The following is a 15886-nucleotide window of genomic DNA, read 5'->3' as shown; positions in this document are numbered from 1 at the left end:
AATCAGGTCACTACAACGACCCCTTAAAATAAGTATTAACAATGTTGATTACCAATGTAATTGCTAATTCAATTTTTTACAATGTTTTACCATTGTACGATTTCAACGTTATTTTATGGTATAAAACTGACACATTTTTTTTTGTAAAACCTGTTTTTTATGTATTAATTTATCGTATTTTTTATTTATTTATAAAGTCCGTCAACCAAATCTTGTCAGTAGTAAAAGGCGGCAAATTTGAAAAATCGCGGGTTAGCAACACTGTGTTCGAATAATTCCAAAATGCGTGTCATCTGTGTTTTATCTGTGGAATGTGGATCGTGAACGACAGCCGTCACCTTATTTGTTTTCATTTGGTTTTCATTCTGAATCGTTTCTGTTTCAAGAGATATTTCTGCTGTCACCATTAAATACCAATACATTAAATAAGAATAAGCAAAACTAAGGGGCCTACAATGTACAATCATGCTCGTTGATGGTAAACATTACTAAAAATTGAGGTTATGACAAGTACATACTGGAAGAACTCTTTCGAACTTTTAAGATTATGTTCAGTTTTTTTGTTTTACGGTTAAAAGGCATAAATAAAATTAAAACGTATGCCTAAATCTATCCAACAAGACCATAAATTGTGTCCTGGAAACCGTCCATAGGCCCACATGTCTAATATTTTCAGCAATCAGTTGTGACTATTTACAAAGATGCAATAATACTACAGAGTATTATGCTTGGTTGAAGTGACCCGGTAACATTGGTAACTTCATTATATTTTTTCAATTAATTACCTGAATTATAGTGTAAGCTAAAGTGACCCTTATCTTATTTACCTTTAAATTAAATAAACACCCAAATATCAGTTGTTTTATTTTTAATATGTAATCCTATTGTACAATATATACCAATCAAAAAAATTACACAGGTATGTCATATTCATCCAGAAGAGTACACTAATTTACATTAACAAGTGGCATATTATATTGTAAATAACAAATAAGAGAGAATATAAATTCTCTTTGTTCCCTATCTATGTCTTCTATGTTTACTAAAATAAAATCATATCAAAATGCAGATAATTAGATAGTGCATATATTTGTTATTTACAATATAATATGCCACTTGTTGTAATATGCCTATCGTAGTGCTTATGCACTACGATAGGCAGTTGTTTTTGATATCTTCAAATTTGTTCATCATTTTGATTAACATTGTTTTAACATCGCTTTTAAATTGTCCGTCCATGTTTCAAATTTTTTCAATAAACCGCGAGTGACAATTTGAATTAACGTACGCAGGGCGCGCTCAGCGGAAAAAAAAATCTTTTGGTTCGATGTACATTGCTGCTATTCTTAGCGCAATACTGCTCTTTGAGTGTTGCCCTACTTTAGTTTGCTTTACATTGCTACTGACAAGATTTGGTTGACGGACTATACTTTTTATTTTCGTCTACTGCCATTTGGCTGCTTGGCTATCAGTGCGCAAGTTTTAGTCTCACTAGTCTGTGTTGTATTTAAAAACAAATCTTGACGTTTAACAGCTGACAAACCTACCTTCTATGTGACAAACAAACGTGTTGTTTGTGAATCACGAAATGAAACGATAAAATTCAATTTAAATCGCAGTATATTCAGAAAACTTGTAATAAAATGGGTTTCCTTACAATATTGAAGAAGCTTCGACAGAAGGAGAAAGAAATGCGAATACTTATGTTGTATCCTTTTAAGAATTTATTACTTTCTTTCAGCCTTTGTTGTTTGGCCGTATATTTCCTTAGCTTTCGTTCAGAGGACTGGACAACGCGGGTAAGACGACGATCCTGAAGCGGTTCAACGGGGAGCCGATCGACACGATCTCGCCGACGCTGGGGTTCAACATCAAGACGCTGGAGCACCGCGGGTACAAGCTCAACATCTGGGACGTCGGCGGGCAGAAGTCGCTCAGGTACCTCACAAGTGGCCACATTAAACCTTTTGAACGGTGTAATTATGTTAAAACCATTGTTACAACTACCAATATTACTATATTTTATGTATTTTGTACAATGATACCCTACATACATGGAATGTAGTGACTGATTATGGTCTGATTGGCGGTATTATCTGTACAGTGCAAGCTAGACCTAAAGCTTAACACATTCACTACCAGACAAAAAACGGCGCACTACTCCAGAAACCGGTCGTCTATAGCTGTGTATAAACAGCGGGTTGTCCAGCATCTGAGCAAAGTTCACGAGTGCCCACCAGGCGGGTTCTCGGTAGTCAGTGTTAAGGCAGATATAAAGCTTTTTTTTTAATTAAATTTATATTTCATGGTAATAACTGGGTTGGACTGTAGCAAAGGCTGTGGGGGGCTGGGACTTAGATTTTTTTTTGAGTGAGTTGAAAGTGGTGTCATTATGACACTATTTTTAAATGATTGTAATGTGTATATCACGTCAAAATAAGCATCTTTTATTGGAAAAACTTTTCTCTAAAATAAAAAATGGCCGAGTTAGACGCCTCCAAAGATTGATATTTTTAAAGGGAGCTGGGACTTAGAAAATTTTCATTGAGAGTGGTGTCATTATGACATATATTTTAAATGATTTTAATGTATAGAACACATCGAAATAAGCAACTTTTACTTGGAAAACTTTTTACTAAAACTGAAAATGGCGGAGATAGAGCTTAAGGCAGGCCAGGCTTTTAAGGCAGGTCGGAGTAGGTACGACGACGAGCGAAGCGAGGAGGAGTGTTAGGTGGAACTGCGACCATACAGCGCGCGAGCCGAGCGAGCGAAGCGAGCGTGCCGCGGCAGCGGCCGGCGAAGCGCCAGAACCGACGTTTTTATAATAATACAATTTTACAAGTCCCAGCTCCCTTTAAAAACATCAATCTTTGGTCGGCCATTTTTTATTTTAGAGAAAAGTTTTTCCAATAAAAGATGCTTATTTTGACGTGATCTACACATTACAATCATTTAAAAATAGTGTCATAATGATACCACTTTGTCAAAAAAAATTCTAAGTCCCAGCCCCCCCTTTCGTACAGTCTGACCAATAACTGTAATAAGTTAGGTTTTTCTTTTTGCTTTGACTTCACTCTATGTAATTGTGTATAGGTACCGCAGTAGTCACTCCAGCAGGTTGTATCAGTTCCTAAGTAATCCATTGAAATTGGACTGTAATTTGGACTGGAAACATTGAATGATCTTTGAACATTATTAGGAACATTCAAAAACATGAATATTGGTACCAGGGATGTTGCGAATATCCGCATCCGCATCCGCAACCGCGGAACTTCCGCATTATTTTCAACATCCGCATCCGCATCCGCATAAAATCGATGCGGATTTAATGCGGATGCGGATGTGGAACAGGTCGGTGCAGGAACGTCTTAGCATCGGCGTAAGTGCTAGACTGCTAGGTAATTTAGTCATTAACCAAAAAAACCTATTAGAAATGAGCAGTCAAGCGTGAGTGAGACTTAATCTACGGAACCCTTGGAACGCGAGTCCTACTCGCACTTGGCCGGTTTTTTGAAATAAAAATTACTAAAATGTAATATTTGACGTTTTTATGGTACTATCTTGACATCCGCATCCGCGGATGTGAGCGTTTAAAAATCCGCATCCGCGGATGTCAAAAAATCGGCATCCGCAACATTCCTGATTGGTACATCTAAACTAAATGAATACAAATTGGTCTTGGAGTTTTTACAAGGTAGAGACAATTCTATTAAATATATTTTATATATGCCACTGTTTTATTGTTGAAAAGAATTCAAATGTCCCGCAATCTTTGAAATGTTGCATCAACCATGTCTCATTTTAAAATACAAAACTGTATTCACTCACATACTATATTTGATTTCATTTCAGATCCTACTGGAAGAACTACTTTGAGAGCACAGACGGCGTGGCCTGGGTAGTTGACAGCGCAGACACGAGGCGACTGGAGGCCTGCGCGAAGGAGCTACGTACGCTGCTGCAGGAGGAACGTCTCGCCGGAGCAACATTGCTTGTGCTGGCAAACAAGGCTGACCTTCCGGGAGCACTCACCTTGCAGGAGATCAGAGAGGTAACCCATTTAGTTTAACAGTCTTAAATCTTATACTCCTTATGATCCATTGGTGTATGGTATCATATGGTGGTGACAGTGTTAATATAAACTGTTTGTTTTTCTGTACTATTTCTTTTATTGAGGTTTGCAATCATTGTAATAAATAGCATGCTATTCTATAACAAATCCATTTCTTTTAACTATGATGATTTGACGAAAGGTGTACTGTACATAATTATGTCTTTGATATCCTGGCAGACAACTTTTTTGTAAAAGTTGTTGTTTAGACCTTGCCTCATACCACTGGATTTCTTGGAATTTATTTAGCATTTGCTGAAGAAGGTATGGTGATGAAAAACATTGTGAGGGAACTAGGCGTATTCCCCAAACTGCATAGAATGAGATATACACATGGGATCCCCCATAAAGGCAGCATTTGACACCACGTGCCACATGTGCGCATACTATCTGTGCCTGAAGACCAAATACCTATACACATACATACTTAGAAGAAAAAATTTGGTAAAAATTGTGAACCTTTTTTTTGTATCCTAAACAAAGGAATGTTGTTCCAGGCCCTCGACCTGGACAGCATCAAGTCCCACCACTGGCGGATCGTGCGCTGCTCGGCTGTCACCGGCGAGAACCTTCTCGAGGGCATAGATTGGATGCTGGATGACATAGCGTCGAGGATATTTTCACTAGACTAGATTATATATTAGACTCTAGACGTTACTAACTACTCAAATAATTCCAACTGATGTTTATATATTGAAGGGAGGGGAGGGTTCAGATTGAAAATTCGAAAGATTATTCAAGAAGCTAATAAGAACCTTATTTGATTGAAATAAGGTCTAAATTATGTAAAAAATTCTAAAATGAAATTAGAATCGAAATGTTGGTATATTGGGTATATTGGATCGACTTTAGCGTTAGCCATTATTGGCTACTGATATTATTAAAATATCGTTGTTACAAAACTGCCCAAAAAAAGGAGTGAATGGTTTTTTTTTTGTATCATGTTATTAAATTAATTTTGTACTGTAAAGGTAGGAAAAGTTATCCCTTCACGCAAAAAAAAAAAAACATTAATAAAAAGCTACAAATCCTGTTAAAAGTAGCTTTCGATAGCTCCTACCGCTCTCACAGAGCTCATTAGTTGAGTTATTAACTTATTATTCTTACGCCTTGATAAGAAGGCACGCGACTTGGTAAAGGGGTTAACAGTGTTCATTATGGACTAGTCCCTGATTATTTATGCTAATAATATATTGCTATACGTTTCACGTTGGTAAAAGGAATGCAGCATAACAATGAACTCCGCTTTTTTATTTAAATTTTAATACGCTTCTTGAAACGTAAAGCCCCGTCTCCATATCGCGCGGCAAATCATCGAAGTTGGCTCGTGAGCCAACCCGGTATCCATCGCGCGCGGCTGCCGCGCGAGCCAATGTTCGATAGCTTGCCGCGCGATATGGAGACGGGGCTTAACATTGGATAATGCCAATGTTACTTATTTAAAAGACTAATTTAATAAAACTTTTACATGAAGTCAGCAGTTTATTCACTTCATAACACATCCCAATTATAATCACAGTGATGCTGAATGTAAATATTTCAATTTATAATACACTAGTAAGTTTCACACTTATAATAGTAGAGGGCAAAACAGGTCAAAGAAAATATAGTGCCGTGAAAAATGTATCAGAGAGTCTACGCCTCTACGGGGCTGTTCATAAATTACGTCATCTATTTTTGACGATTTTTGACCCCCAAAATCATCCAAAAACCAGCTACCGTAGCCTGTGTACGCTTGCAACTCCTAACATGCTCGTTTTCTACCCTTTTTAAAAACCTGCGCCTTTCTGAGGAGCTTCATATTTTAGTACTTTAAAAAAAGCTTTTCACTCTGCCAGCGGCAAGAACTTGAGAAAACACTTGACGCAAGGAAAAACTGAAAAAACTCCAAGCGGTTGGAATGAGAACACATTTTGATTTGTTTTAGGGAAGGAAAGGAATGATCTAATGTAAACTGATAATTTAACAGCATAATATTTCCTTTTCTTTTAGGCGTTGGTCTCCGGTTGACACCATACAGTCCAGACAGCATTGTCTATAGAAGTATTTCTGTTTTCCTGATGTATTAAAGTCGGTCTAAACTAACTTTGGACCAACTTGAACAGAACAAAGTAAGGGAGTGTCATTTTATACTTCATAATTTCATAGAATTTTGACATTAAAGATGACATAGCCACACTTTATGATTGCAAATGGCTTGCCATTGGTGGACCTTGTCTTTGCAATAGGGTTAAAGAATGTCCAGTTAACAGTATGGCGTCAATTAAAGGCCAACGCCTTATAATTCTAACCCTCTGCATATACTGTTAACATGCTATCATATAACCTAGTATTCAGGACTCTTCCGTGGCCTCGGGCGGGGCTTCCACACTTCGCCGTAGAAATAGGTCACTGTCCACAGACATATGGGAATCGTCTCGTTTCTCTTCGGCTTTCACTGTTGTATTCTGTTCTGTCGTGTCCAATTTACTTTCTTCTGTAACTGAAAATAGATAATTATAGAGTAAAGGCCTGTCTCCATATTGCGCGGCAAACTATCGAACATTGGCTCGCGAGGCAGCCGCGCGCAATGGATACCGGGTTGGCTCGCGAGCCAACTCGATCAGATCCATTGCGCGCGGCTGCCTCGCGAGCCAATGTTCGATAGTTTGCCGCGCATAATGGAGACGGGCCTTTAGAAACACGTGATTTTTTTAATGGTTTCAGGTCATCATTTATTACGTTAAATACCACAAACCAGACTCTATTTATGAACTTTTAGTTGAACCCTTGCTTTGACCGCCACAGATGTCAACTGACGCCGGCGGCTACAGCCCAATATCAACCTTCGTGCACTCCGACAAGGTTCACGATGACGCGCCGCACAAGACAGGCGTGGTGTTCATAATAGCGTTAAAAGCACTATGCCTCGTTGTGATACTTCTGATTAGGAATTACTAGGCTTGTGTTACTAAACGGCCTTATTTCCTTCGCACGTGTATATCACCCTAGGCCGGCAATTCCTTGTACCTTACTAAGTATGCCTGCTCATCTGCCCTTTGCTGCGATAGTATATCAGACTAATTATTTTGTCTATGATCTGTAGCTAAACTTACCCGGCTCCTCTTTCATCACCGCATCTCCATTGCCCTGCGGCTCTTCGTTCTGCTCGTCACGGGTCTCCTGGTGTTCCTCCGCGTCGCTGTCGTCCTTGTCCTCGCGGGCGGCGTCGCTGGCGAACTTGTCCCGCTTGCTGCCGGCCCCGGGAGCCCCGGGAGCCCCGGGCTCGTTCTCCTTGGCCCGGGGCGCGCGCGCGCGCAGGCAGCGCTGCTCTATCCGTTGCAGCTCCTCTTGCAGTTCCGCGCGTTTCTTTACCATGCACTCTGGGGATGTGATAATCACGGATTATTCTACATCCTGTCTTATCCTGTTATATGACAGATCTTCGGATGTAGAAGCCTACGACGCGATGGGAGTGTAGCGCTCCAAGATTTCGTTTAAGTACTTATAGTAAGTGCATCCCTGTTTGAAGATGATTCTGGCAAGAAACTTGTCGTGTAGTTCTGATAAATCGTATTAAAATTACTTCAGTTTAAAAAAAACATAGGGGGAAAGAAAGATATAGCTGTCTGATAATGTCAGACATCCCCGTCTCCATATCGCGCGGCAAGCTATCGAACATTGGCTCGCGCGGCAGCCGCGCGTAATGGATACCGGGTTGGCGCAATGGATAGTTTGCCGCACGATATGGAGATGAGGCTTTAGATATTATCAGATCAGTTTCAATTTAGAATCAGTACTATATTTACTGACTGAGATAAAGGTAATAAAAATAATAATGCAGAAGGATTCATTTAAACTAATAGGAAATGTTATCAATATCATTTCGTATTTTACTACTCACTGCGATACAAAGGACCATATTTAGCTGCAAATTAACATGCAATTACTAAAAAACAATGTACCAAGAAATACAACATAACACAAACTGAAGCAGTACAAAAACTTACTTTCATGATACTTTCTACTGGAGTTCAGCTTCTCTGAGGCCTTGTCGGTCATCTTCTTTGGTATCCAGTACACATGCGGCTTGGCACGAGTCAGTATAAAGTTGCCCAGGCTCTTCTGGGACCCCTCCCATTTCTCAAACTCTTGGACTCGTGCCATCTTGGCTTCCAGAGCTTTGATTGTGGCCTTTTTGTGTTCTCTCTCGGCAAAGAGGGTCTTTCTTTCCTTCTGTTCCTTTTCTTTCTGTACACGAGCTTGCTCTTCTATCTTTCTTTCTACTTGTGCCTTTTTATCTTCCTGTAATAATTGATTTACTTTTATTAATATTGTAGTTTCAGTGCACAAAAGGAGCAGCAGTAAGAGTTCCCAACAGAGGCATGACACAACTAAGCTCTTTAGCATCTCTGTTTTAACATAACCAACCTGTAATGACAACTCATACCTTAGTTTGCAGCACTATCTCCTCCTGTTTAAATTTCTGCAGCGTCCCAAGCAGCGAGCCAAAGATCCGCCTGTTGCGCGTGCGCGCCTGCTCGTCGCCGCCCTGCGCGCGCAGTACGGCCGCACGCGTTGGCAGCTCGCGAGACACTTGAGAGATGACGCGCGGACGTTTGCCTCCAGACTCTTCATCATCACTGCCTGCTGTGCGTGCTGATAATCTGTGAAGTAACAAGTTAAGATATTACCTACCTCGCTGCAAAATACCTTTGAAGATACTACCAAATCGGCAAATCCCAGTGATGCCAGAGACTTGGATTTCATATAACTAATTAGTGGTAATGTTTTAATGGCCAAGTTTTGTGCAACATTTTTCAACTATAGTAGCATTACTGTAGTATGTTTTTCTAGATCTACAAGTGCTTTCCCATATCTAAATTAAACTATCACAGGACAACTTGTATTAATTAGAGTACCCTATAGTCCTGTCTGTACCAATCAATTATCAATTGTTTTTGGTCAAACCCAACACATTTTAGAAGTTGAATTATTCCTTAAAGATCGGTGAAAGATAAGAAGAAATAGATGGCAAATAGTTTTAAGGCTAACAGTCCTTGTGAGAAATCAAAACCAATCAATAGATGACAAATTGAATGCAAAATAAGCATGAAATATATACAGCTGACCACTTTAATTACTTGCGTGACGTATCCAATGTGTGCGGTGATTAATAGTGTGATATTTACCTGCTAAAAACTGTTTTGGTCTCTTGTTTTCTCTTTCCGAAAGAATCATCATTTTGCCTAAAGTCAGGGAATGAATTTCGACCCCCTAAACGCGGTCCACCTTTTAAGTAGTCACTAGATGAGTTATTAAACCTAAAACAAAAAACATTTGTTAGCAAACATAGTCATAAACTGGAAATTTCCTGTCGTCAAGGCTTAGCACTAACCTATCGTTAGAGAATCGACCCGTCGTTTGCACTATCTTTTTGATGTTTTCATCTATTTTGTACAAGCTGCTCCGTTCCGATTCTAACTGAGCACGAAGTGCCGTGAACGATAATGCTACTTCTGTCCCCATTTTGAGCTCAATCAATATAAATTGAAAGTAAATAACAAATTCAATTCACAAGATACATTTCCGTACCGCTGCCGCTGATGGCTGTCTATATTTCTATAATGCGTTTTGTTATTTTTGACGTTTTTGTGTATCTGTGGAAGTTCCTATGCGCGTTTTGTTTAGTTCTCACGTAGTTTTATTTTTGGAAATTAGATAAATCTTTTGAATGTATTTTAAATTTTATAAAAAATAAATAAATACAAAACGAACAATAATATTTTTAATATTAACACTTTATTTTCATTGAAGATGAACAAGTGAATGCTACTGCACCCTAGATGGCGCTTTCCGCAAAGTATGAGTTCTTTTTCTATTGAACGGCAGATGTCGCTACAAGTTCAAAGTTAAAAGGCCAAAAGTGGCCAAAATATGAAACGGCATAATAAATAAAGCGAAGAAAGCAATTATTGTCACTGTAAGGTTTAGCGTACCTACCTAAGTAACCACCATGTACAAAGAAACACATACTGTGTGTAAAAGGTGAAAGTATGTAGAGTCGGGTCGGACCAAGCTAACCCTGCATGGCATTTGCAAACCCAAAATGTGGCAATGTCATCATTAATGTCAAATTTCGATGAAAATATGAAGTTTATAGTGACACTCCTCACTTTGTTCTATTCAAGTCGGTACAAAGTTAGCTTAGACGGACTCTACTTATATACACACGTTTTATATTTTTATAGTTACCCACTTCTTGTTAGTTTGTTACCTTTAATTAATTTAACTTTAGATTATATATTTTTATATGTCACTTTTGTGTAGGTATACTGCCGTATTCGAACTTCAAGATATTCACAAGAGACGACACGTACTAGATCCATTCTAGATACATTATAGTTTAGATATCATCTAGTTCTCTTTTGCAGCGCAATTCGGGCAACCAATGTCACTTTTACGTTAGATAGAGTTAGATATCTATTAGATGTGAATTGGATCTCCAAGTCACATCCTGTGGAAATCGTTCAAGAGTATCTCCAGAATCGCGCAAATGTCAAATTTGACAGGTTAGAACTTAAACATATCGTTATCGTATCTTGGTGATGTCTAAAAGATATCTAATATGTGTCTATTTCAAAATCCGAATCGGGTCCATAGATACCTATTGAAATAACTCACTTTACCTTTAAAGAATACCTAAAGATATCTTCGTGAAACTCGGTCAATATTGCTTAAGATGCATCGCCATAGAAGCGGACACACCGGCGCCGCAAGACTAATTATTAAATTTAATTAAACCAACATTGTCTAATTTTTTGCGTGTTCTTAGGCGGTTCGCTTTGGCGGGCGGGTTCCGGTGGGCGGTTTAATTTCACGCGCCGCGGCCTGGAGCGGCGCCCACGCCTGTCGGCACACACTGTGTCATGTCAGTGCGGTGCTACCAGAGTACAAATCAAATGTTGGGTCATACATACTCAGAGTAAACAAAAGTTATCTTTCGTCTTCCCGAAAATTCTAATCGCATGATCTCTAATAAAATCGTCAAGTTTACGGCACGGCATTATGTTTCCGCACCGTCACCGTTTCTTAAGCAGATGTGTGGTAGCACCTTTAACCCGGTTCTCATTCTCACATATAGGTGAACCAGGATCTATTGAGGGTGCGCCATGTTGCGGAATTTCACTGGAACTAATTTTTTCATACTACACTGAATTGTCACCCTATACATGAGAATAACAGCGCCCTCTTGACAATTATCATATATTACTGGTCAGGCTATAATTTTGGGTTGTACCAGAATTGAAAAATTGCATTTCATTTGCATTGCAATTGCATTTCAGAAAAAAAAACCGGCCAAGTGCGAGTCGGACTCGCGTTCCAAGGGTTCCGTACATTAAGTCTGACTCACGCTTGACTGCACATTTCTAATATAGCTGGTCAACCAAATCTTGTCAGTAAAAAAAGGCGCGAAATTCAAATTTTCTATGAGACGAGATCACTTCGCGCCCACATTTTTCAAATTTGCCGCCTTTTTCTACTGTCAAGATCTGGTTGACCAAGTTTAGGTTTTCCTGTCATTTATATATAGGTAAAGAACTATTTTGTGTATTTTTTTCAAAATTTTAGACCCAGTAGTTTCGGAGATAAGGGGGGGAGGGGGATGGTAATGTTTTGCCTATTTTCTTGAATAACTGCTAAACTATTAACCTTAAAATTATATAAAAAAAAATTGAGATTCTTACAATGAGCTCTTTCATTTGATATGTAACACGATATAGGTAGTTTGAAAAACTTTATTTTTTAATTTTCTCATTTATCCCCCAAAAATGGCCTCCATATTTAAAATCCATTTATTTACGTTACACGTCCATCTTTGGGTCACAAACTTATATATGTGTGCCAAATTTCAACTTAATTGGTCCAGTAGTTTCGGAGAAAATAGGCTGTGACAGAAGGACGGACAGACAGACGCACGAGTGATCCTATTAGGGTTCCGTTTTTTCCTTTTGAGGTACGGAACCCTAAAAAACACATTTTCACGCTTATTGCCTTTTATTTATAACCTTTATTGCACAATAAAAGAAAGTACCTACAAACGACGGACTACAGGACTTAAAGGCATTAGCTATCAGTCAACTATTTAGTCAAACAGAAACTTATAATTTTCATTTCGCCTTAATCGCATTGTCACAGTTCTGATATCTTTTGTTTTTTATAGGTACTAATAGGCTGAAAAGTAAATAGGTGTGAGACTTAAATGAGGTAAATTAGATAGGTACCATATTGTCTGTTATTACAATCATTGAATACCTAGTTTATGCTATAGGTACATATACCTACCGTAAGCATATAATTCAGCATACAAATACAAACTAGCTTCCAAACGGTAATACACTACTTCTTCTCTACTCTGCGCAGGAGATGTCAACGCACGACTGCCCGTCATGTCAACTACGGCACCCGTGATGACAACTATTCCTTCGAACATGCGTAGGAGTGCCAATGTTGGATGCAGTTATTCATTCGTGTTATCGCAATTGCTATCAGCCGGTTACGAATGTTACAATGCTTAAAGTAGACCGCGACAGTGTAGAACTGTAGAACAAACTAGGCTAGAATTAAAGAGGACGCGATAAATCGAACTTTTAGCATCGAAATGCATAGTTAAGGTATACCTACTCGTAAGTAGGTACTGGAAATTTGGATTTTAAGCATGCTTTTTTATCTGCTTGGTTTTCAGAAAAAGTTCCCAAAGTTTTCAAAAAAAAAAAACTTTTTTTAACTCTCAAAGTCAAATTCGAACTCATATTGCAAGATTCTCTTTGTTGTAAGATAACAATTAAATAAGCATACCAACTTACTAAAATACCTCTACGAGGAACTAATTTCAAATAACTTTACATCGTTTTTGCTTTCAAAAGGTGTTCACGATCAAATTACAAGTTCAAGCTTCAGATTTTATTTCTCTATACAACTAGCAAACCTAGTCAAGTTTAAGAACCCTATTAAAATATCGTTGCTCCAGCGGAGCGTGCATCCTCGTTTCCCGCTGAAAAAAGCAATTAGCTGTTATGCCCGCGTCTGTTGTCTGTGGTTAAATCCGAGGCGCGGCCGACCGTTCAGCCGTGCCATGAAAAATGGCCGCCTGAAACTGCGCCGGCGTCGTTCTATACAACTAAACTAGTAGTGACATCGGTGAAGCGATTGTACCTATAGGGGAAACAGTATTGTAGCCGCTCCCCATTCTCCCCAATAGGGATAATGACTGATAAGATAAGTCAAAATAAGGGGCCGTAGCCAAAATGGTAATCGTTTATCCACGAACGCCAATCGAAAAATAAACATGTACCTATCGGAATATAAAAAATAATACTTTATTACCGTAACAAATTGATTAAACATACAAATTATAAACTAAAATAAACCTAAGAATGAGTAAAACTAACTTAACAAATAAAATATCACCCCCCACTCTGATTGTCTCCCGGATCAAATGTGCCAAAAATACTGGCCGCATTACCCCGCTGAATGGCCAGTGATATAGGTATGTTGGACAAGGAAAGAACCAGAGCGAGGGCAGGGGGGTGTCACTCCGCAGTTTAGGTACATTTGGCCGGCGCGCCCATCGGACAGGCGTAATACTGGCGTATGGCAGTGGGCTGCCGCTCGGCTTGCACGATAGTCGTGTCACGCGGCGCTCGCGCAAAATTGAAAATACACAATGGCTTCGAAACTTACTTCCGTGAGAATCAGACATACTATCTCCGGATAAAAAATGTATGTTTACATAATCAACGTTTGTAATTCCTACATATTTATCTTAAAAATAATAAATCAGTGGGTATAGTCTCTTTTTTTATTCGGTAGACCGAATAAAAAAATAGACTTTATAAAAAACTTGTTAAGTGATAACCCCGTGCCGACACTCACAGCTCGGTCATAAAACTGCGGCGCGCAAAGGAGATTCACGGTTCATGCGCGGTTATAAGTTTCAATTTTGCTTGCAGGCGGCGATATAGGTGTAATTTTATACCTAAATCTGACTTTTGTGAAGGAGTGAATTTTCTGTACGGTAGTACTATTAGTTATTCTGTGGCGAGGGTCGCAGCCCCTATCCCTTAAACGTCGCCCTATATCCTTAATAAAAGCTTTGGCCTATCGGAATTAAATTTCGATTGGCGATTTCTATCAACGATTGTCACTTATTTTGGCTTCCTGCTACTTGTTAAAGATTTCTATTGTATGATACTGGTTCACTTAAAACTCGAGTTTCCCGTGCGCGCGCAGCGACTTGAATGCTAATAAAAAGGATTGTACATTTCCACTCAAATGGATTTTGGCATAGCGAAATAATGTTTTGGAAACAAAGATTGTTGCGCCAGCTAAGGCCGAGGTGCTTAGCCCGTGTTCCAACCCTGAGCTTAATATTTGTGGACCTTGTGACATTGTAATAAGGTTTAAGAATTGTCAGTTAACAGTGTGAACGACGGTAAGTTTATTATTCAAGAGAGGTATGCAATGATCGGATTAAATTTTTAACCCTTTATGACGCAAATGGCGATTGATGCTATGAACTGTTCGTTTTGCTTGTAAGTAATCTTGCAATAACTGGTTAAATAAGTGTTCTTGTTGGCTACCAGTAATTAAAACTTAATTTACCTACTAAGGCTTATCTAAACTATCGGAGTTAACACATTTTGTTTCTGGTCCTAGACCTTAGTGGCTCACTGGCAAAAGAGGAACCACCATATACGACTAATGAGGAAGGTGCCCACAACTTTGTTGAAATTAAATGTTTCATAAATGTAAAGTCCACAACTGTACTTATATTATGTAAAGTGTAAGTAGCTGTGTGCGCGAGTGTACGGCGCATGTTTGTTTGCCACGCTGCGCGGTGACAGATGGCGAGACCGATATGATTGTACAGACGGGGGCTTCTGATCTAAACACTCAAAAATATATTTGGTAATTACTTCCGGGCGGTATATATAAAGAGATTTCATTTTAAATTTGTCTACACTGTTGTTTGTGTGTTTACTTTGAAGCCTAAATAATAGTAAGGTAAACTGAACTAAAGAGCTAATGGAAATAAAATCACGCATATGAACTACTTGTAAGCTACTACATATTAGTCTTCTCGAGTATGTTCCACGGTGATTTGGAATTTCCTTTGAAAGGGTTCTTACTGCTAGTTCCTAAGGTGTATTATTGACACATGGTGAATCGAGGCGTGGGTTTCAGCATCATGAAGCGATTTTAAGAGAATTTTTAAATTTAACCTTAACTTATAGCGTGTAATTTTTTTTCTAAAGATCCATTGCGCACTGAATAGTTTTAAAGGAAAATTAACTAAACTGTTTTACTAAAATGAATGAAAGTTAATTCATTTGGGTTTATACCACAGAACATATTAAAGAGGTTAGAATGGCTATCGCGCACAGTTAGTATCGGAACCGGTGTCGCCGCCCGTTCCTCTCCACATTTACTAACACTCGCGCAACGGTAGTAAAAACTTGCTAGCGCCTTGTGTGCGTGGTGAATGGATACGCCTCCTTTAAACAGATTTGACGTCTGGCTTCTTAATCTGAACGTTATTGTGGCGCAAAAAGGCATGTTTACTTAATTTTCGGTCAGCGCGGGCGAGTAGCATGCGAGCGTTTGCTCAAAACCCCGCGGCGACACGTACCCTTCTCGCATCGCCATTCTACTCAAGGTCTATACTCTATACTAACAATTAGAATATACGGTCGTATCAAAACCAACCATCACAAGCGTAGTCGTTATCCT

At 39.0% G+C, this 15886-nt stretch overlaps 3 protein-coding genes across 3 annotated transcripts in view; 1 reads left to right on the top strand and 2 right to left on the bottom strand.

Moving 5' to 3' along the window:
- LOC134656116 (juvenile hormone esterase-like) overlaps positions 1-15886 on the bottom strand; it is a 381571-nt gene that overhangs the window by 235492 nt on the left and 130193 nt on the right. The gene's annotated exons all lie outside the window — the stretch shown is intronic.
- Positions 1556-4798, top strand: LOC134655610 (ADP-ribosylation factor-like protein 2). The gene is made up of 4 exons (XM_063511044.1): positions 1556-1708; positions 1783-1938; positions 3856-4054; positions 4612-4798. Exons 1-4 carry the CDS (start codon positions 1644-1646, stop codon positions 4744-4746), a joined length of 555 nt encoding a protein of 184 aa, XP_063367114.1. The 5' UTR covers positions 1556-1643; the 3' UTR covers positions 4747-4798.
- On the bottom strand, positions 6448-9729 carry LOC134656024 (pinin). Its single transcript, XM_063511539.1, has 6 exons — positions 9492-9729; positions 9286-9417; positions 8544-8760; positions 8104-8398; positions 7210-7476; positions 6448-6596 (listed from the first exon to the last, which is right to left on the bottom strand). Exons 1-6 carry the CDS (start codon positions 9620-9622, stop codon positions 6448-6450), a joined length of 1191 nt encoding a protein of 396 aa, XP_063367609.1. The 5' UTR covers positions 9623-9729.

The sequence above is a fragment of the Cydia amplana genome, chromosome 17 (genome assembly GCF_948474715.1).
Source record: "Cydia amplana chromosome 17, ilCydAmpl1.1, whole genome shotgun sequence".
NCBI lineage: Eukaryota > Metazoa > Arthropoda > Insecta > Lepidoptera > Tortricidae > Cydia > Cydia amplana.
This window is presented reverse-complemented; position numbering and strand designations above follow the sequence as displayed.